Genomic DNA, 26,878 nt, shown 5'->3' with positions numbered 1-26,878 from the left:
TATTTAATAACAAAATGTCTCATTGACAAGGGTTTTTCATTTTTAAAATCAAAACCGAGTACCAAAACACAACTGTTAAACGTAACTTACTTTTGGACCTTCTCCGTTAACTGAAAGCACTTACGTTTTTGTTGGGGAAATGTAAACGCGCCTCGGTAAAGTCTGAAATGACATTATTGTTGAATATTGGTGGCAACACTGCAGTGACTAGTCCGTTGGCCGCAACGGCGGCACCAAATTATTATCAGAAGAATAACCATTCAGTATTGGATTGATTAAAATGATAGATAGTGCTGTTTAAATTTTTTCTTAATTATTTTTTTTTTTACAAATGGGTATTTATTTAATAATAAACATATACCATAAAAAAGACATTCATAAAAGAAATTTTAAAACAATAACAAAGTATAGGTCTATAATACAGAATAATAATAACAATACATTTTTTAAAAAAGTTTTTTTGTGGTGGGAGGTGGAAATGCATTTACGCACGGAGTGTCGGGCTCCCGCTGATGGTGTTATCCAATCACTATCAGCAGACTACCGACTAAAAAAATTCCCCTATCTACTAGGACCTAACCCGGAACCGTTTAACACATTACTTCCGGTCGAGTTCTCCTATACTAGCCTGATTAGGTGCTACCTAATTTTCAGGACTATCCAGGTCAAACGTTTTGGCTCTGAGAATGTTGCCGACGAATTGGGCTACACTTTCCCAGCTACTCAGGTCACGGAGCATCACCGCAACCACATTGTGGGGACTCAGTGCTCCGAGAGCATATTTGAAAAAGATGTGCTCACCGTCGTCCCGTACACCGGGCAATAGAGACAGTCGGGGGACGGCGCTTTCCCTATGAAATGGAGGTAAGCGCGGAAGCCGTGACCCGTTAAAAATTGGGTCATGTAGTACTCCACCTCACCATACTGTAATAATAATGTACAATAATACAAAACATGAAGGATAATTTATTCGGGCGCCATAAATTCCACAATACATCGAAGATTTTTTTAAATATTCTGCATATTTCCTTAAATTATTATTTTATATAAATAATAGACTAACAATTACAAAGATAAACAAATTTTCTGTATATAAGTATATTTTTAATTCATATTTAATGTGATTCTGGCTCTATAAATTTTATAAAAAATTATTTGTAAGATATTAACCAAAAATATGTAAAAAATAAATTTTTAGTTAAAATTAACATGCATAATTTTTAAGTTAAGCGAAATGGCACTTGGTACCTTTCATGTTAGTGTAATGAAAAGTAAAAAATTTAGCTGGCTAAATATATTTTCTAAATATATATATTTATTTATAAACATATTTTCATCTAAATTTTTATTTATTCAAAATAATTTCATAATATACAATATAAAAAAAAAAATTACAAAAACAACTAGTATTTTCTGAAAATGCTAAACGGGTTCAAAGGAATTTCTTGGAAATCTAAACTATTAAATGGAGATTCGTTAATACTTACAATTATATTTAATATTTGTAACTGTAGTCTCCAATAATTAAATATAATTATATAAATTAATTGTTATAAATATATAATTAAATATATTAACTATTAACTATTTTTAACTATTTACCTATTTTAATTATACTTCTTTAAAGAAGTATAGTTAATTTTTATACTATACTTCTTTTAAGAAGAACTGAAACTAGTACGTACAATTATTTAAAAAAACGTTCATGTACAAGTGTAAGTAAAAATTATGTGACTTTCAACATAGAGGAGGCCCTTATATACATAATATTAAGTTTTAAGAATTTTAAGGAGTAAATTAATAATATCCAACAATTTTGAAGAAGATTAACGACATATGAAATTTTTAAAATTTAAAATAGGATTTCACTTTGCTAAGAAAGAGATCCTTATCAAATTCAAACACTTCATTAGGTTAAAGTAGCAATTACAGTTCAATGAATCTATGATTAAAGACAAAAATAATTAAAAAACTTTCCTGAATACTTTGACATTGTTTTGTTAAAATTTTATAAATTATTACATAATTAATTTTCTTTTTTTTTTCAGGAAATGTTGACATCAAGGGACCATTTAAGTTGCTTTGTCCTCGCTTGTCTTGTTCTTCGTAAGTTATATTAATGATAAGGAATGAATGATATTTTAAAAATAAATTTATTTAAACATTGTAATGTAGAATAATTAGTAATAATATTAAATAGTTTATAAGGTATCCTAATGAGGTATATTAATTCTAATGACTTATCACGGAGTTCGTTAGAACTTCGTAGATAAGAGACGACGAAGTCAAAGAACTACGTTTACAGTTCTAAACTTGTTCTAACCTAACAGTGAAATGAAAATGGAAAAAAAGGCGTGAAAATATTATATTTTAGTTCAGTTAGATTAGTAGTGGAGAATACTTTCAAAAAATACCTCGAATTTTGTTAGACAACGTTATTTTTTCGATTTGATAAACCGCGGGACTCGAATAATTCATTTTATTAATTTTTTTTAATGTACCATTACGAATCGCACCTTAGATATCAGTACTTGATAGTACTACTTAGCGTAAAAACTTGATAATGTACTTGAAATAATAAAATTTAAAAGAAAATATATTACAGCTTGTTTTAATAGTTAAATGCTGTTATGTAAATGAAAGTACTGTGATGAAACGAATTTTTTTAACTCCCATCACTTCTTTAACAAAAAATAAAAGTATTAGTTTACAAGAGATTGTACTACCTTATTAAAAATGAAAATAATAAAACAGAAATAAATTATATTGGTAAAATCGAATTTAGCATAAAAATCGAGGGTTAAACTTACAAAGTAATAAGTGCAATATTACATCACGAATTTTCGATTCGTAAAGGTAATTATACTAGTTTTATTAAAAAAGGAAAAATATGGTATGAAGTGAATGATGTGTAGTGCAACTATTAACAAAAAAACTGGCTACGAACTTCAATTTGTTTGTTCTAAGGCAATAAATTTTAATAATAAATATAATAAATCCAAATGATAACAATAAGTAATTCATAAAAAAAATTAAAACGTAGTCAAACAAAATGCAGTGATAAAAAAAAAAAAATCAAATCATAAACCTTACAGAGTCTCGCAGATACATTCCTTCCGCTCAAAAAATAAAACTTTTTCTGTAATATAAATAAAACTGTTTTTAAGAAAACGATACTGATACCAAAAAAGGTAAGACACTACATTTCTATTATCAAAATCTGTTATTAATTTAGAATTTTCTTTAGAAAAATACATGTTAAACATATGTAATAGACAATAGATATACAATAATAAATAATAAACATTGTTTAAACTTTCCATGTAACAAAAAAAAAAGGTAAAAAACTCTTACCAGCTCGATTTCATTTATATGTAATACATATCACATTTACAGAAAATATAATATAAAATATAATTCTTATGATTATTCGTTGTTTAATAAATGAAAAGGTAAGAGTTTTGTAACAAATTTTTACTTTTTTCTGCTTATTAGATGGAACGCTTAAACATTGTTTATTATCTATTATTGTATATCTATTGTCTATTATACATATATATATATATATATATATATATATATATATATATATATACCTATATATATAAAACGTATTTTTTAAACAAAATACTAATAACAGATTTTGATAATAGAAATGTAGTGTCTTACCCTTTTTTTAATGTCAGTATCATTTTGTTAAAAAACAGTTTTATTTGTATTACGGAAGTTTTTGTTTTTTGAGCGGGAAAAATAATACCTGCAAGACTCTTAACGTACGGTTTACAATTACATTGTATTTTTTTGGATCAAGGATTAAATGTTTTTTTTTTTCTAATTAAAAGCTAAACCAAGAATATAAAATGTATTATCTTTAAAACCAACAGTCTTATAATTTTTAAATCGCCGGCTACCATCAATAAGAATGAAACACACAGACTCAACTACTAGTTGTAATATCGAGTTTCTTCACAAATAAATCCTTTAATTAGCAATTTAATTATGCAAATGTTGCAAATGCCGAAGCTCCGTGGTTCACGCGGAATGATGAGATTCACGATTATCTGGAGCTCCCATCGGTTCGTGAGATTGCACGACAGCGCAATGTCAAATACCTGCAGAGGCTAATCATGTAAACCACTTTGTAATTAATCTACTCGATAACAGCAGAGACGTCCGACGGTTGAAACGAGCCCATGTACTCGACTTGGGTCTGCGTAACAGTTTGGAATCTAACAACCACCTCAAGTTTAGTGGTGTCGTATCTAATTTCTTGTTACTTCTCTTTCTTTTTCTTTTTTATTTATTGTTAATGTTTTTTTTTGTGGACTATATCGTGCTGAAATTAATGGTTTATGATTAATTACAGCTTGAAATTTCATATTTGACTTTAAGTTTGCTTGCAATTATTTATTGTGTATTATTTATTTTGGGGGTTCCTTAAGCGCCTTCTTATCACGTGCTTTTGTCAGGAAACTTACGTATGGCTTCGCAGAAGAGCCGATTGTAATTATAATTGTTATTGAGCCAAAAAAAAAAAACAAATGTAGCAAATAAAGTTTTAAATTACGGAATAAAGAATTAAGAGCAATTCAGTGGTGTATTTATTATTAGCTTGTAACATTTGATTATGGTTAGAAATAAACTTCTTATTAATATCCCGGTCTAATTGCTTAATGAAAGGTGTTCAGCTAATTCAGTTACAGATACTGGTTTTGACTCAAGATAAAAATGCAAGTTTTTCATCCTTTAATTATTAATTTTAGAAATATTTTGTCTGCGTTTGGGTTAAAAGTTATATAAATAAAAATTTAAATGTTCGTTTGTTCAAAATTTTAAATCTCCAAAAAATCTTCACCGACTGCTTTGAAACTTTGACACAACACTGCATTCATATACGCGGGTTTTTTTATGTACCTACTATTTACACACCTGTGACAGGTAAAAACATGCATTTTTGAAAAACAGCGCTACCTGTTGGACGTAAAAGCAACACACGTCGTACTAAATATTTTACGATTCTATTTCAGTGATTCCGATGCGTGTCCGCTATAGACTAAAAAACTACTGGACCGATTTACGCGCGGGGAAAAAGGGTGAAAGAGAAAAATCGTAAAAGGTAAAAGGGAAGAAGAGGAAATTGTAAAAAAGAAAAAGGGGAAAACGGGGGAAAGAGAATGGAAGGGGGAAAAGGGAAAAGAGAAAAAAGAAAAAGGGAAATGGGGTAATAAGGGAATGAGAAACGGGGAAGTAAAGAGAAAGGGGTAGGAAACGGGGAAAGAGAATGGGGAAATTGTAAAAGGGAATATGGTAAAATGAAAATGGGGAAACGATAAAAAGGAAAGGGTGAAGGGAAAGGGAAAAAGGGAGAAAGGGAAAAAGGGAGAAAGGGAGAAAGAGTAAAAGGGACAAAGAGTAATAGGGAGAATAGTAAAAGGGAAAAAGGGTAAGACTAAATTTTGTGAAGTTCCGAAATGAATTTTGTTAATGTTTCAATTGTGTTGATTTATATATATGTATACTCAAATCTAGCAATATCGAAGCACTGCCGGATCTGCTATGATATTAATAAAAATAAATAAGTGGATTTATAATATTTACAATCAGCAGCATATTTTCTTACATTCTTATTGAGTAATAAAAAAAGATGGAGCTTATTCTAAATTTTTTCTTTCTTAAATGAAATCAATTTTAATGTATTCTAAATGCAGAAAAATGCGTAAACTTTAATTGAAAATTTTTGTACTACTTTCAAAGAAGTCAGCACTTTTTTTTTAAATTAGTTGTCTCTTAGCTCGGAGTAAACTAACTTTTTTTTAAACAATTTCACAGTCGCATAAAAAAAAATATTAAATGGTTGTTGGAGAGTACTGAAAATGAATTTTATTTTTTCAACTGTATATTATGGGTATAAATATATTATTTTATTTTGTTATCGATTATAAAAAATTAGATATAGGAAATATACAGCATCAATAATTAATTAGTTTAATTATAGAAATAAAATACCTGAATTTGAGCAGCAATAATTTTTATAAAAATTGATGTGATTACTATATTGTATATCACGTTAGATTTTGTTCTTTCTCTATTATTTTATTAAAAAAATTAATTTAAACAACATGAAACAACTTGCTTATATTTTCATTTAAAAATCATGAAATTCACGATTTTATACTACTTATAAAAAGAGCAAACATATATTTATTGTTAAAATAATTGTTCTAAGAAATTACAAACTCAGAGAGATATTAAGCTTGCTTGAAATAAAATTTGTCTTTCTATATTATGGATGTAGGAAATAAAAATTACGAATTTGAAACATATAGAGATTATTATTGTTATTTTACGTCAGTTACTAATTCCTTTGAAGCATGGATTACCCTAATTTTCTTCTGAAACATGAGTAGGAAGAAAGAAATCTAAAAATAGATACGCGTAAGAAAAAACTACTGGAGATAAACCTGCATTTAGATTAAATAAAAACAAGAGTATCTTTTGTAAGTATATCATCCTCGAACAACTAATTAGATTCAACATAATGGTTTTATTTATTTCATGAATTACTGAATCCAATTGCTATTAACTTATTTATTTTTTTGTAATTTAGCTTTCAGGACTTATTTTTGTTTCAGTTTATATCTTTCTTACTCACTTTTGAGACAAACAAATTGAGAGGAAAAGAAAAAGAGAGTACAAAAAGAAAGTTATATCTGATCAATATTCCTTAAAATGTTCTATTATTATATCCATTTAAAATTTGTTCCGATAATAATCTGTTTCACAGAACTCTACTCATCTTCCTTTAAACAAAATTTAAAAAAAAATAAAAAATACGAATGAGAGTTTTAAATAGTAGTTCAGGAAAAAAATATACCCTTTTTATAAGTTTGAATATTTTATAATTAATTTAAAATATTCATATATAAATATATCCCTCCTTTTATTGTACAGAGCTATCGTCTTTCTGATGTTTAATGTTGTTTTCTGCAGTGAAAAATTTATGACTAAAGAAGCGTGACAGCTGTGAAATATTAAAAAGCCTCATTGGGTAGTACGCTTCAAAACAATAGAACTGCCAGTGGCTATGACAAAGAACGTAAAATATCTGTTGATTTCCTATTTGCATCTCTTTGTAATCATCACATAGCGATAATAATAATATTCTTTGTAGTACCGTACTTGAAAATTTAACACGAAATATGACAGCTTATTTTTTTCTTTTAAACACTCATAAAGCTTTTATAAATTGTTTTGTTTTTCTTTGAAACAAAAATTAAAATTTATTTCTAATTTGTGTCCTTTTTTTCTAATTTTTAGTGTATATTTTATTTTCCAAGATATTTTCATTAAAATAGCGATAGCTGAAAAAATAAATTAAAAAAAATAAAAAGTTGATGGGGTTAGCGCCTAATTAAATTATACGAATTTTAATATTGTTAAAAATAAATGCGTAAATTTAAGCAAAATTATGCGTATTTTTCCTCACAGAAGAAAATTTAAAATATATTTTTATGTGAATATTTTAGATGCTTAAAAACAAGTTATTTTTCATGGGAAATATCTTTATCTTTTTTTTTTATATTAGTAGATATAAACAGTAAGTAGTAATGTTTTTTTGAGGAAATATTGACGCAATATTATGTTCAAGTAACCCATTTCTAAGATCCAAGAGGTAGCATAAAAAATATCACTTTGGTATTATTATTATTACCATATCTACAAACCTACAACAAACGAATAGTTATGACAGAAATAAAATTTAAAAAAAATTATAAAAAAGTCTTCACTTTTTTACAGAATTAATTTTCTACAATCTGTTCCCTCGGAATAATGAATAGATATTTTGATATTACATGAACAGTAATTTTCAATTTCATGTTAGTATTATTCTGGCTAGCACCCTGTAACAGCGGCCGGTGAATGATAAAAAAATGAATTTTTTTTAGCATGTGAAAAAATACCGTGCCAGATCGTATTAGAACCTAGAACCTCCTGATGAAATGTAGAAGCACTATTATTCCACCACGGAGATCTGGTAAACTCTTATCGGTAAAGCGATGGAATTTCTGACTACTTTACTCTGAGCTATCTTTAAAAGTTTATATGAAAAATTCACTTTTTTGTCTAACTACAGAAGTAAAAGAAAAATTGGGTAATATCTACAATAATTTTGAAAGTTAAAAAAAAATATTATTTTAATTTAAATCAATATTGTAGGTCTGTAAATTATATAAAACCTCTGAACAAACTGGATGTTAAATATACAGAATCATGTTATTGGCATGTGATTATGTAGTGACACGTTTTTACTTTTGCAGCGTGTATAAAATCCTACTGCAGCTGACACACCGACAAGACTAATAGGATATTAAAAAATGCGCTATTGTCATTGTTATAATATTTTCTGTAGAAAAAATATTAAAAATAAAACTTTAAATTGGAAGAGTTGATTACCTTCTGTCCCTTCACCAGGTAGGCCACGACGCGTTCAAATACCCTAAAATATTGAAACAGTGAGACAACCAGTTATACAGTCGCTCAGCTATTAAATACGCTGCTGCGTTACAAATTTCTGATCGGACTGTAAGGAAAGTTTTATACGCCGATTTACAGTTTCATCGTTAGAATGTGGTGGTCGTGCAGCAGCTGAATGAACGTGACCGTATTAGCCCTATAGCTTCTTGCCAGGCTACTCTGGAAAATGATCCAGTGAACTTGATTGTACTGTCAAGTGACGAAGCCCATTTTCATTTATCGGGTTGTATTAACAAAAAAAAATGTCGAAACTGGGCAGAAAATAATCCCTTAGAACTTCATCAGTGCTGTCTGCACTCTCAGCATGTTGCAGTTTGGTGCGCGGTTGCTGAATTTGAAATAATAGAGCCACAGATTTTTGAGGAAGAAAGTCAGTTCAAACTAACTTCCAAACATTGTGTAAAAATATTATTCGACTTCTTGCTATCAAGACGTAATGAACTCGGAAATCAAGCCAAAAATTTATGGTTTAATCAAGATGGGGTCACTGCTCACACAGCAAGACTATTAATAAATTTCCTTAGAGAAATGTTTCCCGGATGTCTTATTTCATAACAAAGAAAATCCCATATCCTGTACGGTCACCCGATCTTGCAACAAGTGATTTTTTTTTCTCTGGGGACATCTAAAAATTGAAATTTAAAAACCCAACAACCCAATATCATTTAAAAACTGTTATCTATTAACAAATCACTGCAGTACCATTGGAAATTACAAGAAAAGTAACGTGGAATTTCTGGGAAGGATTAAAGACCTACATAAATAGTGAAGGACGGCACGACAAATTTTTAAAAATTAATAAGTATGTGAAAATAAATGGCAAACCCTGTTTTGCCATTTATAATATAATTATATAAATTTATACCAAATATAAATATTTCAGAATATTATAATTATTTTATAATGTTGTAATGTCTATTTTAATTATATTTTTGCTTTTGTTTTTCATTTACCCTACCTAACTTTTTTTTTGTTAAAGAGGGGGGAATCCCATTTACGGGCGCCTAAGCAGCGTCGGGCTCGTAACAGGTGCCACGAGATGTTATTAATCTGCGCGTATGTAAACCTGCGCACTACCGCGACTATACCCCAACTTTTGCTACCTTCTTTCCTGGAACCGCTAATAACCTACCTAACATACCTAGCCTAACCTACCCAAACTGACCTACCTAAAGGGTAGGTAACCATAACCTACCTATGGCTTTTTAACCTTATTGTTCCTAAATAACCTAACCTACCACAATTAACATTATTCAAATCTAAATAAGAATCTGAATCTGAAGTCGAATCTGATTTTTTTTTTCTTCCTTACCAAATAATTTGCTTAGATGGAAAGATGTATAGTAAGTAAAATAGAGGAATAATTCTGGATTCTATAGCGTCTATGTAAATTTCCTACCGTAATCCAGTTTTGAATTGCGTAATGTTTTTGAAACCCAACGGAAGGTGTAACCAAATAATTTCAGGATAGAAATATAAATCAAAATTAAAACCAAAGAATTATAAATTAAATAACTTTACAACAATTTTGAGTTAAATTTTTTACGTATGTGTTAAGTGTGTATGTAAATGTATGTGTTTTTTTTTCTTAAATATATGTATAAATTAGGTTCTTGTTTCCATGGTTATACAACAATAAGTAATAATACAATTTTATTTTAATCATATAATTTATAATTAGATTTTATAAAATAGCTCTTTGGTAGCTTCTCCTCGTAATACTTCAAAGGGGTAACCAAAATGTTGCTGAAAATGTAAGAAGATGTCTTGTCTTATGATATACATGTGAAACTTTTTTCACATGCATCATTGAACCTAACGGTTCCTGTATTCGTAAATTAAGCTGTTTATAAATTCAGTACTTTTTGAATTTTAACATCGGCCCATTTGTAACTATTTGAATTTATAACTAATTCTAATGGTGTTCATTTTATCATAGAAAAAATTATTGAAAATAAATATTCATTCTGAAAATCATCTGGGATACTGTATACATAGAATTTCGCTAGAAGTTTTTATTACCCTACTCTGACGTACACTTACGTGATTGTTCCCGATAGAGGACTTTTTACAGATTTCATCTGCGGATAGTCTTCTATCGGGCTTTTGTTTATACCCTGACCTGTTTTTACACTACCATAACGTGACCTACACTTACGCGTTTGTTGTCGATCGAACACTTTTTTCAAATTAAATGCGGTATAACAAAATAAATAAGCAAATTTTTTCCGGATTTTGTAAGGAAAAATATGTTTATTTGTTTTATTATACCGCATTTAATTTGCAAAAAGTGTTAGATCGAGAACAAACGCGTAAGTGTAGGTCACGTTATGGTAATGAAAAAACCAAACAGGTCAGGGAAAGAACCAAAAAAAAACCACATCAAATTTAATTTTAACCGCATCGCGTATTTAACAGTAGGAATAACTATTACTTCGCCCGATAAAACAGTCTGAAAATTACAATTGAAATAAAATCTTTATTTATAGTTTTCCGTAAATTGATCTTTACAAGTTTTCAAACCATAGTAAAATTAATAACTTTTTTATTTTAGAAAGGGTAGAGTCACAATTTTTGTTTGTTTAGCAAATCGTGATCCATTAACAGTAGTAATATTTCCTTTATATTAATAGTAGCAGAAATAATGAAAATTTTCTTCAACGAAATTCTTCCAATAATGTTTAATATAAATATTAAGTAGCTTTTATTTAAGTAAATCTCACCGAGCTGGTCTTGTGGTAGATATGTTGTGGTCTTGTGGTAGCTGGTGGTTCAAGTAGATATGTTCATAAAACTACAATGTATCTTTTTTTTAAACTTACACGGGGCGGCCGGCATTCGCCTGGAAGGCGTTACCTCAGCCGCATCTATGAGTCGTGGCGGTGAATAAAACCTACCCTAGCTTGGGGCACTTGCAGGATCCCTCATCAGGGTCTCCCTTGCATCACCGGAAATTTCTGACTTTTTGCTTCTGGAAGGCCCGAAAATTCCTCCACAATAGGGCTACCCTTCCCGTTCTACTTCTACACAAGGTCTGGTTTTGCTCCCCACACATACCCCTCTTACAAAGTAACAAGTGCGATATTACATCACGGATCTTCGATTTGTGAAGGTCATTATACTAGTTGTAATAAAAAAGGAAAAATATCGTATGCAGTGAATGAACGATATGACAATCAAAAAAAAAAATTGGTTGTGAGATTCAAAAAAATATTTATATGTTCTTGAAAGGCAATAAATTTTAATAATAAATCCGTCGTATTCTTCTGACGTACGGCACCCACCGTGCACAAACCTTTCTGAAGCCTAAATGATTATGAACAATGTGACATCAGGAAAAAGAAAGGCCAGGTCGGAAGTCGCTGAGCGACAATCTTTTCTGATTTTATCATCGACGCGTTTCAACAAGTCCTTGGTGATTATTTAGAGCTTCCCCAAACGTTCTTCATCATGTACATTAATTCTGTTATTTCTAAACCTTTCACATCATTTTCGGACGTTTCTTTCATTCATTACAGTATCAACGTACACAGCAACCAACTGCCTACGAATTTCAACCGGCTTATTTTTTTGATGGTTTAAAAAACGTACGACTCCGCGTATTTCACATTCAGTGGCAACATCGATTTTTCTGTTCATTTTATAACTTAATAACTCACACGTAATCAAAGATATTAAAACGCGACAAATTACAGCAGAAAACCAATCGTGTGTACATTACTAGTAGTGGCCTTGAACTACACAGGTTTGCCAACCTTAAGAAGAAAAATTTCCCAGCGGTCTTTACTTTAGAGACATCTCTCGTAGATTAAAAATTAGAAAGTAGACTGCAGGAATTCGTGCAGTAGACAGCACGATTATAAAGATTCTATTATCAGTTGATCAATTTAAAAAAAATCTTTTACACATACTTTTTTGAATCATCTAGATCTGGATATTTTATATTTACATGTCTAAAGGATTTTCTAAGGTGGTTTATTACTCAGAGTTGATAGCTCATTAGATTACTATAGGGGATAAAGTATGTAAAGGGACACAAATTTATATTATTTTCTTATGTATAATATTATTTAACTTAAGTAATACTCTTACAGAAACTTCCAAATATTCGATAAACACCAGAATTTACTTTTTTGATTAATGTCTGTTTGGAGCTTAGAGAGAAGTTGTCTTAATTATAAATCCTATTATAATATATAATAATGTAACTTATACAAACCATAATATAATATAATAATGTTAGGTTTCGTCAGGGCAAGTACAAAGTTTAGATAACCTTTTAGTAATAGAGAAGTTAAAAAGTTTAACGCTCTAGCAAGAACATCAAATATTGTATATATATAAAACTTTATTGCACTTGAAGTTGCTGAAGTATTTCTTTGTTAAACTTTTGTATCCTATGTAGAATGTAATAATTTGATGTAGGGTTACTGTATGAAAAGAATATATACAATAAATGGTATTTATGAGGAAACTCTTTTTTTTTTAAATATTTCAGTAGCATATAAATGTTTCATTATTTTCAATAAAATATTTATCAACTGTTCAAAAGAAAAGTATTTTTTATTTACGTAAATTTTATCTTTCTAATATGTTCTCTTATTATTAATAATAATATTAATTGCATAAATGTTTCTGCTCTTTATTTGTTATATTTTTAAGATTTATTCAAATGTATTACTAATGTTGATTTTGCTAATAATTTATAAATTTACTAAATTACACTGAATGATAATAAAAATAACTCTTGCATTTATTTTTTGTTAATTTAAAATTTTTAATATTTTTTACAATAAAATGAGGTATGCAAAACAGTGATTTAAATAAATTTGGGGGAGAATTGAGGGTTAAACAACCGTTATAAAAATCTCACAAAAATATAAACTAAATACTCATTTTGATATTAAAGAACTATCTATATTAGATAAAGAAGAATATTTATATATATATATATATATATAAAAGAAATGTTAACCGCAAAATGTATGTAAGAAAAGCACCAAATGAAAAACTAAAAATATGTATTTTTTGTGGATTTATAAAATTACCGTTAATTTTTTCTTTCTTTATATTACAAAGAAGCGTTTTATTTATTAATTTTTTAATATTCCTTTTTTTATAAAGAGGTAGAAATAATTTGTTTTGTTATTCTTTAATAAGTAAAATTATTTTTATCGTTACTAAGATTATAATTATTGCATTTTCTACTAAGAACACCATGATTTCTACGTTGCGCTTACCTTTTTTAGTTTCATTCTATTATTATATATTGACGCGTTTCAGAATAACTTCATTGTTAAAACTTACTGGTACTTAAAAATATAAATGAAATACAGGATACATTACACCAACGGAAGAAAATTAAAATTAAGATACAGCAAACACACGAGATCTTTTAAAAATCAAAAACAAGATTCTAATTATGAACGAATCTAATAAAAGAAGAACACACCTCAATGAAAATGGAAGAATGTGGTCTCCGTGGCGCGAATGGTAGCATCTCCTCGGCCTTTCATACGGAGGTCCCTGGTTTGAATCCCGATCAGGCATTGAATTTTTCATACACTACAAAATCCCATTTTCATATTGCACGCACAAGCCTTAAGCTTATGTAGTGATACCACCAAGAAAAAATTCACAATTGTATTAAAGGAAGAAGAATGACCACTTAAGAAAATTTAGAAATCTTCAAAGCAAAAGTAACAATAACACGATTATAAATGAGCAGAACAACAATCAAGCGGATGTCCTTTTGAAGAACTTTAATTTACTGAATACAGGAAATATGTAAATAAGATTAAAATATAAGAGTAACCGCTAATAACAAATAAACAAGAAGTAGGCCAGATAGGCCTACTATCTTTATTTGAAGTCAAATAAAGAGAGGGGCGTTGATTAAACTTTATATAAAAACTAACGGAAATTTGAAAGTACCAGTTCAATCAGTTTTGACGATGGAGTTTTGATGATGCCGAAACGCATCAACATATAATAAAAGAATGAAGCTTAGGAAGGTAAACAAAAACTCAACATAGAAAAGTTATTTTTATTTATTAATATATTTAAAATTTGTTCTTTTTACTTTTTCCATTTATATTTACTTAGTTACAATATATATATATATATATAATTGTCGTTTCTCACTACATGTCACTACATGTCAAGTTTCAAGTTTTATTTATTACAAATATTTCCTGAGTTGTCCGTTGCAGATCTGTGAACACATTACCGGTTTTCATATTTTGTTAATATTTTTTATTTAAGTAACTTAATTATTAATCCTAATGTGCATGTTGCAATTTGTTCAGTTAATGAACAGTAAGTATCCCCCCATGGCCCAATGAAAAAAGGATGTAATTTAAATGAGGTGTAGTCTTGTAAAACCTTAGGCCGATCCCTGAAATGTGTGGTTAATTTACTCCCAATCACCAAATAAAATCCAAATAAATCCATAAAAATCCGTATAAAAGTAACTATCTTTTACTAAGATTTGAACCTCAAAACTTTGGAATTCGAAAATCAACTGTTAAACACGTGATTTGCGACGACAAGTTCACCACTAAATCAGCCCAGTGGGCTCGATGGAAGACAGCTGTTATATTTGAATTCGGGTGTTATTTTTAGTGTTCTGGTGATTTATATTATTTTGCTGAATATGTTGTAATGAATAAGGTTCCGTAATAAGGAAACCAGAAGGTACCATATTATATATAATTAACACTTTTTTTACCGTTAAGGCTCTTTTTTTTTAAAAGGCTCTATTTTTGAGTTTTAAACAAAACTCAATAATTTTTAGTAAGCTAGTTCGGTCAGACATATCATTTTTACAAGCTACAAAAATTGCCTTTTCATTTCGTCCTCTGACGGCGATTCTGGAATCCAAAAAAATAAAAGGTAATTAGGCTAACGTTTTTTTTTTTACCACTCGACCAGTTAATCTATAACTGCTTTGTTTTGGGAGCTGTTATTGATCAGTTGTCGGCTAATTCAACTAAAAGCTACGATACGTTGTTAAATTCGAGTACGAAATTTCAAAAAAACAGAAAAAAAGGATCTTTGATATGTTCCAACAGAGATCCTAGAAAATCTTCACGGCGCAAGCTTGTAAGAGGTAAATATCAGTGACATTATCGGCGAAATGAGCGACACCTCTGGAAATGGGGAGGATATTACGGACTCGCGGAACGAATTCCTTCCCCAAGCAGACTTTCCCAATTCTACCCAAACAGAAAGTTTCAAATGCTCCGATTATGAGCCTCTATAGAATCAGTTTGATCACCTTCCAGTGGAGAGTGTAGCGAACAAACAGACCATTCAAACGTCATTAGACCGCGCTAATGATACTTTACGAAATAACCAACATATTAAATTTCTATGATTTGGGACGCTTGTAGATAAATTTGACTAATGCGTGTTTTAATAACTAGTAAATAGCTGCGGGTATTTCTAAATATATAGATGGCTGTAATAAAATTATTGACGTGGTCCGAGGACAAGGCATATTAGAACAAACCTTCACAAAGAAGGATGAATGGACATTCCGAGACCTATATTACACAATTCCAGTTGATGTTATAAGGGAGGTCAATGAGAGTCATGGACACAGAGTCCGGAGTATCGTTAACGCCGGATATCGGGTGACGATAGAAACTTCTGGCAATCATCTTTGTCAACCTTGAACCGCAGGTTTAACAACAGAGATATTCAACCTAAAGTATATTGCAAACTGTAGGGTCCGCTTAGAAAAGCTATTCCAGGAGACCACGAAGGTCTCGTGGAACAAAACAATGCGTACGATGTCAGCAGTAAGGTCATACCAAGAACGATTGCATGTAGCATCACAGATGTGTAAAGTGAGCAAGTCAACATAGAAGCGCGGACTGTGCCAAGAAGGATAATATACTATTCCGTCAACATGTGCACTCTGACATTCGGATCATCCTGAAAATTATAAGGGATGTAGAGTGTACAAGAAAATCTTGGAAAGGAAGAAGATTCCTATCCTAGTCGAGTATAAAGAACCATTTATACTCGAATGAGGAAATATTCTCCTCCTAGGGAATAGCGAACGGGACCATTTGATATCTGTAAAAGTAACTTTCTTTCTTTGAATCGGAGGTAGCAAGAGGACTCGGAAAGTCGTCCTTTTGATCTTCCTCGATCTTATACTGCGGTTGCAGACGACAACGACTTCGGTGATTCTGCTGGCAAGGATAATATAGACAACCTAGAAACCAAGACTGAATTCTTGGTGTAACAAACCGGTAGTCTGATAAGCCTATTGACGAAGGTTATTACAATGATTTGTTAATGGTTAAATTTTTAAGAGTTATGACATGGAACGTCAATCGTCTACTATGTCGAAGGGAGGAGTTGGAGACGAGATATTTACGGAATTTTTAAACATCACACTTATTTCCGAAACATACTTTACTGACCGAAACTACTTCTGTGTTAGAAGTTACATGGTCTACACCACTAATCACCCGGATAGTAGAGCACATGGAAGGTACTGAGATTCTGATTAAGAATACTTTAAGGCATCACCTGCTTCCAGATTTTAGCACGGACCGTATTCAAACGACCTTCATTGAAATATTGAACTGGCTTGGATCAATGTAATATATGCAGTTTATTATCTCCTTCGTCATTCGATCACAGATGACAGAGTTCTTCAGCACTCTTGGTCCCCGTTTTATTGTGGGAGTGACTGGAATGCGAAGCATGTAGTTTAAGGATCTTCCCTCATAACAACTCGAAGGATAGTATTGACAACCTGCGGCTCAATATAATTTCTGAATTGCAGCCCACATACTGGCCTATGGATGTAACGTCTGATTTAGTATATTTTTATGTCGTATTTTTATTATTACCACATCTATAAATAAGTAATTTTAAATTTAAATAACTTTAATTAATAAATAAATAAATTATAATATCTTCTACAAGAATAATTTTAGAGATTAAAATTTATTTTAAAGCGGTAAATTTATTATTACAAATTTCAATAATGTTATTCTTTGAATGTGGGTTAAAATAGAAAGTGTTACTGGCTACGATGAAAATTCAGTTATTTAACTACAGAATGTTTGCATATTTAACACCTTCCACAGCGGTCGGCTTTTTAGCTGACCATCGTCGTCATAAATCTAGTACCTAGTAAATATTTATTATTTTAAAATAATGGTGTACTTAGTAGGCTATTCACTCCCGTTTTTATATTTACATAAAATCTGGAAAAATATGTATTTTTCGTCTTTTATTTTTCCATTTAATCATATTAAAAACCGTAGTTTTTAACTCTAGCCAACCATCAGTATTAAATATGAAATAATATTAACTATTTAAAAGTAACAGAGATTGAATATTAACAAACATTTCGATTATTCTCGTATCTATGACAAGTAAAATTCGGTTATCATACTATAATAGCGTGTTTTAAAAATATGTAATAATTGTTTAAATTTATCTACTTTATGATAACCAGTTATGGACACTATGCTGGATATATTTTATTAATTTCAAGAATTTAATATTCTTTACATTTTATTATTATTTACGTACGCGATAAAATTAATTTTTACAGTATTTATGTTTTTTTATATTTTCAGTTAAATGTTTATTTTATTAATAAATTTAAGTAAATTACATTTATATTTATTTTATAAAAAACAAATAATTTCTGTAGAAACATTACAAAAATACCCGGTAGATATGAAATAATTGAAAAACGTTTATTAGCAAAATTAATTTAGTAATTAAATAAGGAATATCAATTTAATAACACTTTTCTTTTTAATAATAAGTAGCTTAGTATAGAAATACAGTACCTAAAAGACACAATATTAATTTTTTTTTCCATTTTTATTTATTTAAATAGGTTACAGAAGAGATATTTAAGGGCATGAAAAGTTTAATGAAATTTTTATTTTAGCAAATGTACTTGCACACACGGATTGTATGCGCAATAATAAATATCTAAATATATTACACTATCCATCAAGAAGAAACAATATTGAAAAGACGGAAATATTTTTATTTATGCAAAAATATTGAAATTTTATGTCGCTTAAATTAACTGATAAACAATGAGAAAATTGAAACACCGGAGGAAAAGGTATATGAGTATGTGATAATTTTATTTATATCAATCATAACTGACGTACAATCCTGCATTATCCATCATCACAGAGCGTACGTTATTTTGTAAATATGTTGTAAAGCTTTTTGTAGTCATAAGTCTAACGTCATATTTCAGTATCTAGCGGAAATATTAAAATATATCAATTTAATTTGTGTCAATTTTTTCAAATAAAGAAGCGTTAAAATCCCGAGTAATTTAAATATTAAATATATAATCAAATAATAACTAAATATATAAATAAAATAATTTTTCATTTTTATAAAAAAAAAAAAAAAATAGGAGTTGTGAAAAAATTCACCAAACCTAAAGAATTTTAAGAAATATTTTACACCAGTTTAACGTAATATTGGATTACAGTTACAGATAACTAGCGGTAGCGATCGAGAGAGTGGGTGTAGATTTTGATTCCCCACAGTTACTTTATATTCTTTGTAAAAAAAAAAAAATAATTTTGCTAAAGTATAAATAATTAGATACAAAAAAATGATGTAATATAAAGAAATAGAAAGATTTTTATTTATATTTTTCTATATTTAAATAATAAGGGGCCGGCCTCTCCGTGGCGCGAGTGGTAGCGTCTCGACCTTTCATCCGGAAGTCCCGGGTTCGAATCCCGGTCAGGCATGGCATTTTCACACGCTACTTGTCATTCTTCTCATTTTCTGGAGTAATACCTTACGGTAGTCCCGGAGGTTAAAAAACAAAATTAATAAATAATTATAATATGAGATGAGGCCATCGCCCGTCCGATTTATAAGGCAAATATTAGTATTTTAAGCTAATCGTAAGAAAGGAAACATTTTTACGCAAAATATTTAGATAACACTAAAATAACGCACAAAGCTAATGATAAAAATATAACAATTTCAGTAGTTATAGTTCACAGTATTTCAGTAGTTATTGTACAGGAACCGAACAGCAACAGTAACAATTGAAGAACATAAGAAAGAAGCCGTAATAAGAAAGGGAGTCCGACAAGGATGTTCCCTATCTCCGTTACTTTTTAATCTTTACATGGAACTAGCAGTTAATGATGTTAAATAACATTTATATTCGGAGTAACAGTACAAGGTGAAAAGATAAAGATGCTACGATTTGCTGATGATATAGTAATTCTAGCCGAGAGTAAAAAGGAGTTAGAAGAAACAATGAACGGCATAGATGAAGTCCTACGCAAGAACTATCGCATGAAAATAAACAAGAACAAAACAAAAGTAATGAAATGTAGGAGAAATAACAAAGATGGACCACTGAATGTGAAAATAGGAGGAGAAAAGATTATGGAGGTAGAAGAATTTTGTTATTTGGGAAGTAGAATTACTAAAGATGGACGAAGCAGGAGCGATATAAAATGTAGAATAGCACAAGAGAAACGAGCCTTCAGTAAGAAATATAATTTGTTTACATCGAAAATTAATTTAAATGTCAGGAAAAGATTTTTGAGAGTGTATGTTTGGAGTGTCGCTTTATATGGAAGTGAAACTTGGACAATCGGAGTATCTGAGAAGAAAAGATTAGAAGCTTTTGAAATGTGGTGCTATAGGAGAATGTTAATAATCAGATGGAAGGAAGGACAGGTAGAAGGAAAAAATTGTGTAGGCAGGCCACGTTTGGAATGTGTAAAACAAATTGTTAGGGATGTAGGATGTAGAGGGTATACTGAAATGAAACGACTAGCACTAGATAGGGAATCTTGGAGAGCTGCATCAAACCAGTCAAATGACTGAAGACAAAAAAAAAAAATAGTTCAAACTTTTGGTGTAAATAAATTGGTCTTTCAAGCAAACAGCATTCATTAAGTATTCAATCAGCATTGAGGAATTGGATAATTACACTAAGCACTTTTGCAATTTTCTTCCTTTTTTTTATTTAAATTTAAATTCTTTATGAATATATAGTAGTGTCTTGTCATGAAATATATATTAAATTACAACAGATTACAAATTTTTTTCTCCAGACGATTTTTTTTGTTATTAAATGAAGAAAGGAAATTAATGAGAACGAGATGTAAACTGACTGGCTGGTAGACGGTTAGATATAATCGACAGAACATCTAAGACAAAAACATTTAATATAATTATAAACTCTGATAAAATTCACAAAACCAAGAAGATATTTATTCAACAATTTCATGTACTGCACAGTATATTACATATTCCACTAAACCAGCGGTCACGATTAAGACAATGAATATTCGAACTTTTCTTAACATTATTTTATTTTCTACTGGTTATAGAGTTTAGATGCCAACGTTAATTTTATATGGAAACGTGATGAATACAAAAATAAAAAAAAAGTTTAATTAAAAACTAAATTTGTTAAATCTGTAATGTTCGAGATGACGTTTGAACGGCATCCTGATCTCTCTTTAGTATTATTATTTAATTGTGAAAGCTCATTTTTGTTTTATAGAATCTATTAAAATGGTCGTATGGTAGTTCAATAATCCAGTCAGATTTTAGGAAAATATAGTTCAATCTTTTAAGTAGTTTTAAAATTTAAATATAAACCCGATCAATGTGTCAATATTATTAAAGCCATGAATTAAGTTACCTCTGTTATTTTTAATTTGCTATAAAATTTATCAGGCAGCGTATTTTGTTGAGAAGTCATAAAATATCACAGATTAAAAAAAAATCATTTTATATATATTATTCAGTAATTTAAATAAATGGTAACTTAATTTCTTTATAATCGTATAAATGTTCCATTTATTCCAAAAACCTGTAAAATATGAAAATAATACTATTTTTCATTAAATGAGTTTAAGTAAACAAGATTAAAGTTTCCACGTAAGGCATTCCTCACATTATTGAACGAAAGGAATAATAAATAATTAACGTTATTAAATAACATTATAATATCGAAAGGAAACCTTCTTTCATTCTTTTTCCTGTTTAGCCTCCGGTAACTACCGTTTAGATAATACTTCAGAGGATGAATGAGGATGATATGTATGAGTGTAAATGAAGTGTAGTCTTGTACATTCTCAGTTCGACCAATCCTGAGATGTGTGGTTAATTGAAACCCAACCACCAAAGAACACCGGTATCCACGATCTAGCATTCAAATCCATGTAAAAAATAACTGGCTTTACTAGGACTTGAACGCTGGAACTCTCGGCTTCCAAATCAGCTGAGAAGCTGATTCTTTGGGAAGACGTGTTCACCACTAGACCAACCCGGTGGGTTCGAAAGGAAACCTGCACCAAAGTTATCTTTATTCCGATAAAAAAATATTTTCGATAAAATTACTTGAATATTTGGATATAAAATATCCAATATAATCCACATAATGATATAAATTAAAATACATATTTTGAAATTATTTCAATAATATTAAAGGAAATGGAATTAATGAATTCATGATTACGAAATGAAGCCTATAGTTTCATCTAAGTCTTGAACCTAAAACCAATTGTAAACATATTCCAGCAAATCGTCGGTCGTAATCATGATAGTTAAAACGGAGTGCAGATTTGGTATCGTTATATTCTATTACGTATAAAATTAAGTTAAATAATTTTTACGATATAAAAAGTAATAAAATATTACAGTTAGAAAATAAATTTTCGGTTATTCATGTAACAAAGAATTAAATGCGTATATTATACGTGAGGCTGCGGTCAATCTTGACAGAACTTTTACCTGCATCCAGTCGAGTAAAATTTACGGTACTTACGTATTAACGGCACCACAGCTACAGCTTTATTTAAAAACAAAGTAGTCAATCGGATTTCGGTGGAAAATGGGCCGATTCAGTGTTTAACATAGATTCAAAACAGTCTCTTTATTAATTTTAATAAATGGTTATTTTATAAAATTTAACAAAATTTAACCTACGCTCGCTAACCTTGACTAATTAACACCATAATGTTTTGAGTATTTATTTAATAAATTCAGTAATTATTGTTATTTAATAAATACTCAAAAAAATACGGTGTTAATTAGTCAAGGTTAGCGAGCGAAGCGAGCGTAGGTTAAGTTTGGTTAAATTTTATAAAATAACCATTTATTAAAATTAATAAAGAGACTCAATAAAATAAATACCCAATTTTAAATAAAGCTGTAGCTGCGGTGGCGTTAATACGTAAGTACCAAATTTACTTACCAAACTTTTATGTAGTAATTAGCTACAACAAAATTCAGCAAAACAATAAGAGTTTGAGAAAAAATCGCTGTAATATGGCATTTAATTACGCATTCCATTCTGTCAGCGGTTCCAACCGCTGATAAATGAATACTGATAATTACTGTTATTTATTATTCGGATACGTAAAGGACACGACAATGAGTTGTGAAAACGATTAAAAAAACAATTTCAAAATATTTATCCAATTTTCAAGAATTTTTGTGAGAAATGAAGTTAATTAATATATGATAAATTGAATTATGGTTGTCAAACTACCTAAGAAAAACGTTTGTGTCTTAAATCAATCGTAATAAGGTAAAAATTATTTTCGTAATGTGTAGGTAACTATTTGTTTAACTAATAATAACTAATAATTAAAATAATAATCTGTGTAGTTTTACACAGACTAAAACTAAAATTCCCGAGACGTGTGGTTAATTGAACCCCAGCCACAAAAATACACCGGTAATAATTTAATAACTAGCATTCAAATCCGTATAAAAGCAATTAACCTTTACTAGGATTAGAACTTCAAGTCTTCGACTTCAAAAATCATCTGTCAAACAACTGGTTTGCAACAAAGAGTTAAGCACTAGACCAGCCCGGTGGGCTATAACGTAAAAATGAGAATAATTATTTTTACTATTATAACAAATTTAGTCTGTGATAAAATTTTACACAAAAAGTAAGGAAATATTATTGAATATTTGTTATAATATTACATTTTATAAAGAGATAATATTGTATTTAATAAAGAGAAAACGGCTCTGGATAATGCCTCTTGTATTTCGTGCTTTTTATGTCATGCATGTAAAAAATTATTATTTTGTAAAAAAAAATTAATGAAGTAAAGATAATAAATTGACACGAAGACGAGTAATAATATAAAATTTACGCAAAATAAAAAAAAATTGAATTAGGCAAATCAATGAACAGAAAGGGATGGTCAATAAAATAACGGGACAAGTGAGAATTTGTTAAATTGTGATGTAAAAAGTAAAAATGTAAAAAAAACTGTGAGGTACATATTAATCTGAGTGAATAAAAGTAAAATGATTAACACCCCATTTAAAATTTATTGCTTACCTTTCTGCTATGGTTTCTGACCTAGAACCACTGTCAGAAAAATGAAATATGAATTTAACCTTACTTGTATCTACTCATAAATTTCACCCTAAGTAAACACAAATAGCAGTGCTAAAAAAATAATGTTGAAAATTAAGAGACCTCAACTTCGGTACTCTGGAGATATATCTTGTAGGTACCATAATTTATAATGGAAATATTTTATTACACTTTATTTAATTTATAACAAAAAGTAAATAAAACAATGATTGCATGAATTGTCAGTATTTTTCTCGATCAGACTTTATTTATGCGGTACCAATAAGAACAGGTTAAAATCCTACTTGTAAAATTTTATTAAATTAATTAAACTTAATTGTAAATATACTTCGTGCTAGGGGTTTAATTAACGAAACTATTTTAGGACTAGCCGACCTGAAATTAGACTAGAACTAATGTAGTTTAAATAATTAAATTTAGAAGTATTCTTATGCGGAAGAAAATATGCAGTTTGAAAATAAAAATTTCTGCCTTTTTTTGTTTGAAAAACAAGAAAACATAAAAAAAATGTATGCGCTGAAGACCACACGACCGAAAAGAAAATTTCTATGGCGATCGTAATCGCTTTGAAGTAACACACACACACACATATATATATATATATATATATATATTATATTAATGATCTTAATATTATGATAAAATTACATATATTTGAGAAATAAATGAGTTGACTTACATAACAATGCGTGCGTTCAGCAAACACTTTTAAGGTACAGTATAATAGCCTAAATTATAGCAAATATGTTACACTATAGAGCAATTTTGCTATTGTTTCTGCTATTATATGATATTAAAAATTTTCTGTTGAACGCACGCAATGATTGAATTACTCTTCAATAATATTTTCAGTACTAGAACGATGATGCAATAAACGTACACAAAGATATGTATATTAGTTACACGAATAATAATAATAATAAATATATATATATACATACATGTAATGTACGAAGTGAACAAAATTAGCTACGCACATAAAGAAGAGTATAAAATATTACACTGTCGCACTCCATATGTATATAAAGAAATATATAAATTTACTTACATACACAATGACTGAATTACTCTTCAATAATATTTTAGCATTACAACGATGATGCATTAAACGTATACACTGAAAGACAGCTGTACTAGTTACACAAACAACTACACACATATGCGAACAACAGTGACAAGTGTATTTAACGTAAAACAAAACAGAGCTAAGAACTGAAGCCACGTACAAACTGACTCTTTCCCTCTCATTCGGACAGATTCGGCTTCCCCGAATTAATCCGAATGAGCATACCACAACAACTCCTTACGACGGTGTCATGCTTATTCACTAACACTTGCTCGGCTAAATTCGGTTCCCCGATTCTACCCGAATGAGCGTTTCATCTTGGAGCCTAATAGATCAGACTTTTTCAATGCCCATCCAAAAACGCGCGGCGCGCCTTAAGAAGTTTTCGCTTCAAAAACAAAAAACAGATACTGGTTTATATAAAAATATTTTAGGAAATGATATATCAGCTTAAAAAAAAAAAAAAAAAAAAAAAAAAAGAAGTTTTAACTTCCGGGACCACCGCTAGATATTGCTTCAGAGGAAGAGATGAATGATTTGTAGCGTGAGTAAAAATGCCATGCCTGATCGGGATTCGAACTTGGGACCTCCAGTGGTAGCGTCTCGCCCTTTCATACGGAGGTCCTGGGTTTGAATCCCGGTCAGGCGTGAAATTATCTCATCCTCTGAAATAAATACCTAACGGTGGTCACAAAGGTTAATAAAAAAAAAACTAAGATTCAGCCAGCCTCCACGGCGCGATTGGTAGCGTCTCGGCCTTTCATCCGGAGGTCCGAGGTTCGAATCCCCCGGTCAGGCATGACATTTTCTTTACACGTTACAAATCATCCATCTCATTCTCTGAAGCAATACCCAACGGTGGTCTTGGAGGTTAAAAAGAAAAAACTACGATTCTGTTAAATTTATCTTGATTACTTAAAAAAAATATCATATTAATTCACAAAATAAACTAAACCTCGCAAAATAGTTTTCATCCACATCCATAATTTGAAAAATGACAATTAATGGATTTTAAACCTAAGTCAATTTTACCTTTTGTTTACAAAAATCAATTTTCCGTAAGGAAATAAAACCATTTCATTTAATAGTAAGTGTATTTTTTTTATAAATTCATTACATTTAACTCTACCTACAAATAACATTATAAAAAAAGTTCACTTTCAACAATTTTCTACAGATTATTTAGAACCATTCTTTCTCTTTTTCAATCTTATATGAGTGTTCCAGGTCGTATTCATTCCATGAACTTCATGTACTGATTCAGGACACCAAAATGAGCAAAAATGTTTATCTCGGCATAAGTTTCGATAACATGTTTATTCTTAAATTACAGTTTTAAAAGGAGCAGTTTCTGTTCAGACCAGCTGAATTGACTTAACATTTTCAGAACATCACTTTTTATTCGGCTAAAGGCAAGAAATTTTCACATCCCAAGTAATGTATTTCCATCAATGTCTATCATTAAATAATGTGATATTAAATGAGTTATTCTGACTAATACTTGTTACTCAGATAGTAATATATAATTATGTTCCACACGTGTTCAGATTTTATTACAATATACCTATCAAAAATCTTAATTATTTAGAAATTTTACGGATATATATAATTCGATTTGTAAACTTAGCAGAATAATAATCGAATAAATAATGTAATGATAACTGAAAAATATATTCGTTGTAAGTATGTTCATTCATTACGTAGTGATCTAATTACTTAAGTATTAGTAAACCACTCTGAAAAGGAAATGAGGTTGGTAAACAAAAAAGGTATAATTCTTTTATTAAGTAAAATGATATACGCGAAGTAAATAGTTCATTTTCAAATTATTTTTCGTTTTTTTAATGTGCAAAAGTGCAATGAATTGTAGGAGGATC

At 29.6% G+C, this 26,878-nt stretch overlaps 1 protein-coding gene and 1 long non-coding RNA gene across 3 annotated transcripts in view; one reads left to right on the top strand and one right to left on the bottom strand.

Moving 5' to 3' along the window:
* LOC142326800 (uncharacterized) overlaps nt 1-25,082 on the bottom strand; it is a 261,090-nt gene extending 236,008 nt beyond the window's left edge. For both annotated transcript variants that reach the window (XR_012756862.1, XR_012756863.1), the window contains exon 1: nt 24,984-25,082. This is a non-coding gene — a long non-coding RNA (uncharacterized LOC142326800). The remainder of the gene's footprint in view (nt 1-24,983) is intronic.
* Nucleotides 1-26,878, top strand: part of LOC142326797 (uncharacterized) — a 646,039-nt gene that overhangs the window by 163,292 nt on the left and 455,869 nt on the right. The window contains exon 2 of the mRNA XM_075369512.1: nt 2,049-2,106. Within this exon, the coding sequence (XP_075225627.1) occupies nt 2,052-2,106 (55 nt within the window). The 5' untranslated portion in view covers nt 2,049-2,051. The remainder of the gene's footprint in view (nt 1-2,048; nt 2,107-26,878) is intronic.

Source organism: Lycorma delicatula, chromosome 6, assembly GCF_047948215.1.
Source record: "Lycorma delicatula isolate Av1 chromosome 6, ASM4794821v1, whole genome shotgun sequence".
Classification (NCBI taxonomy): domain Eukaryota; kingdom Metazoa; phylum Arthropoda; class Insecta; order Hemiptera; family Fulgoridae; genus Lycorma; species Lycorma delicatula.
This window is presented reverse-complemented; position numbering and strand designations above follow the sequence as displayed.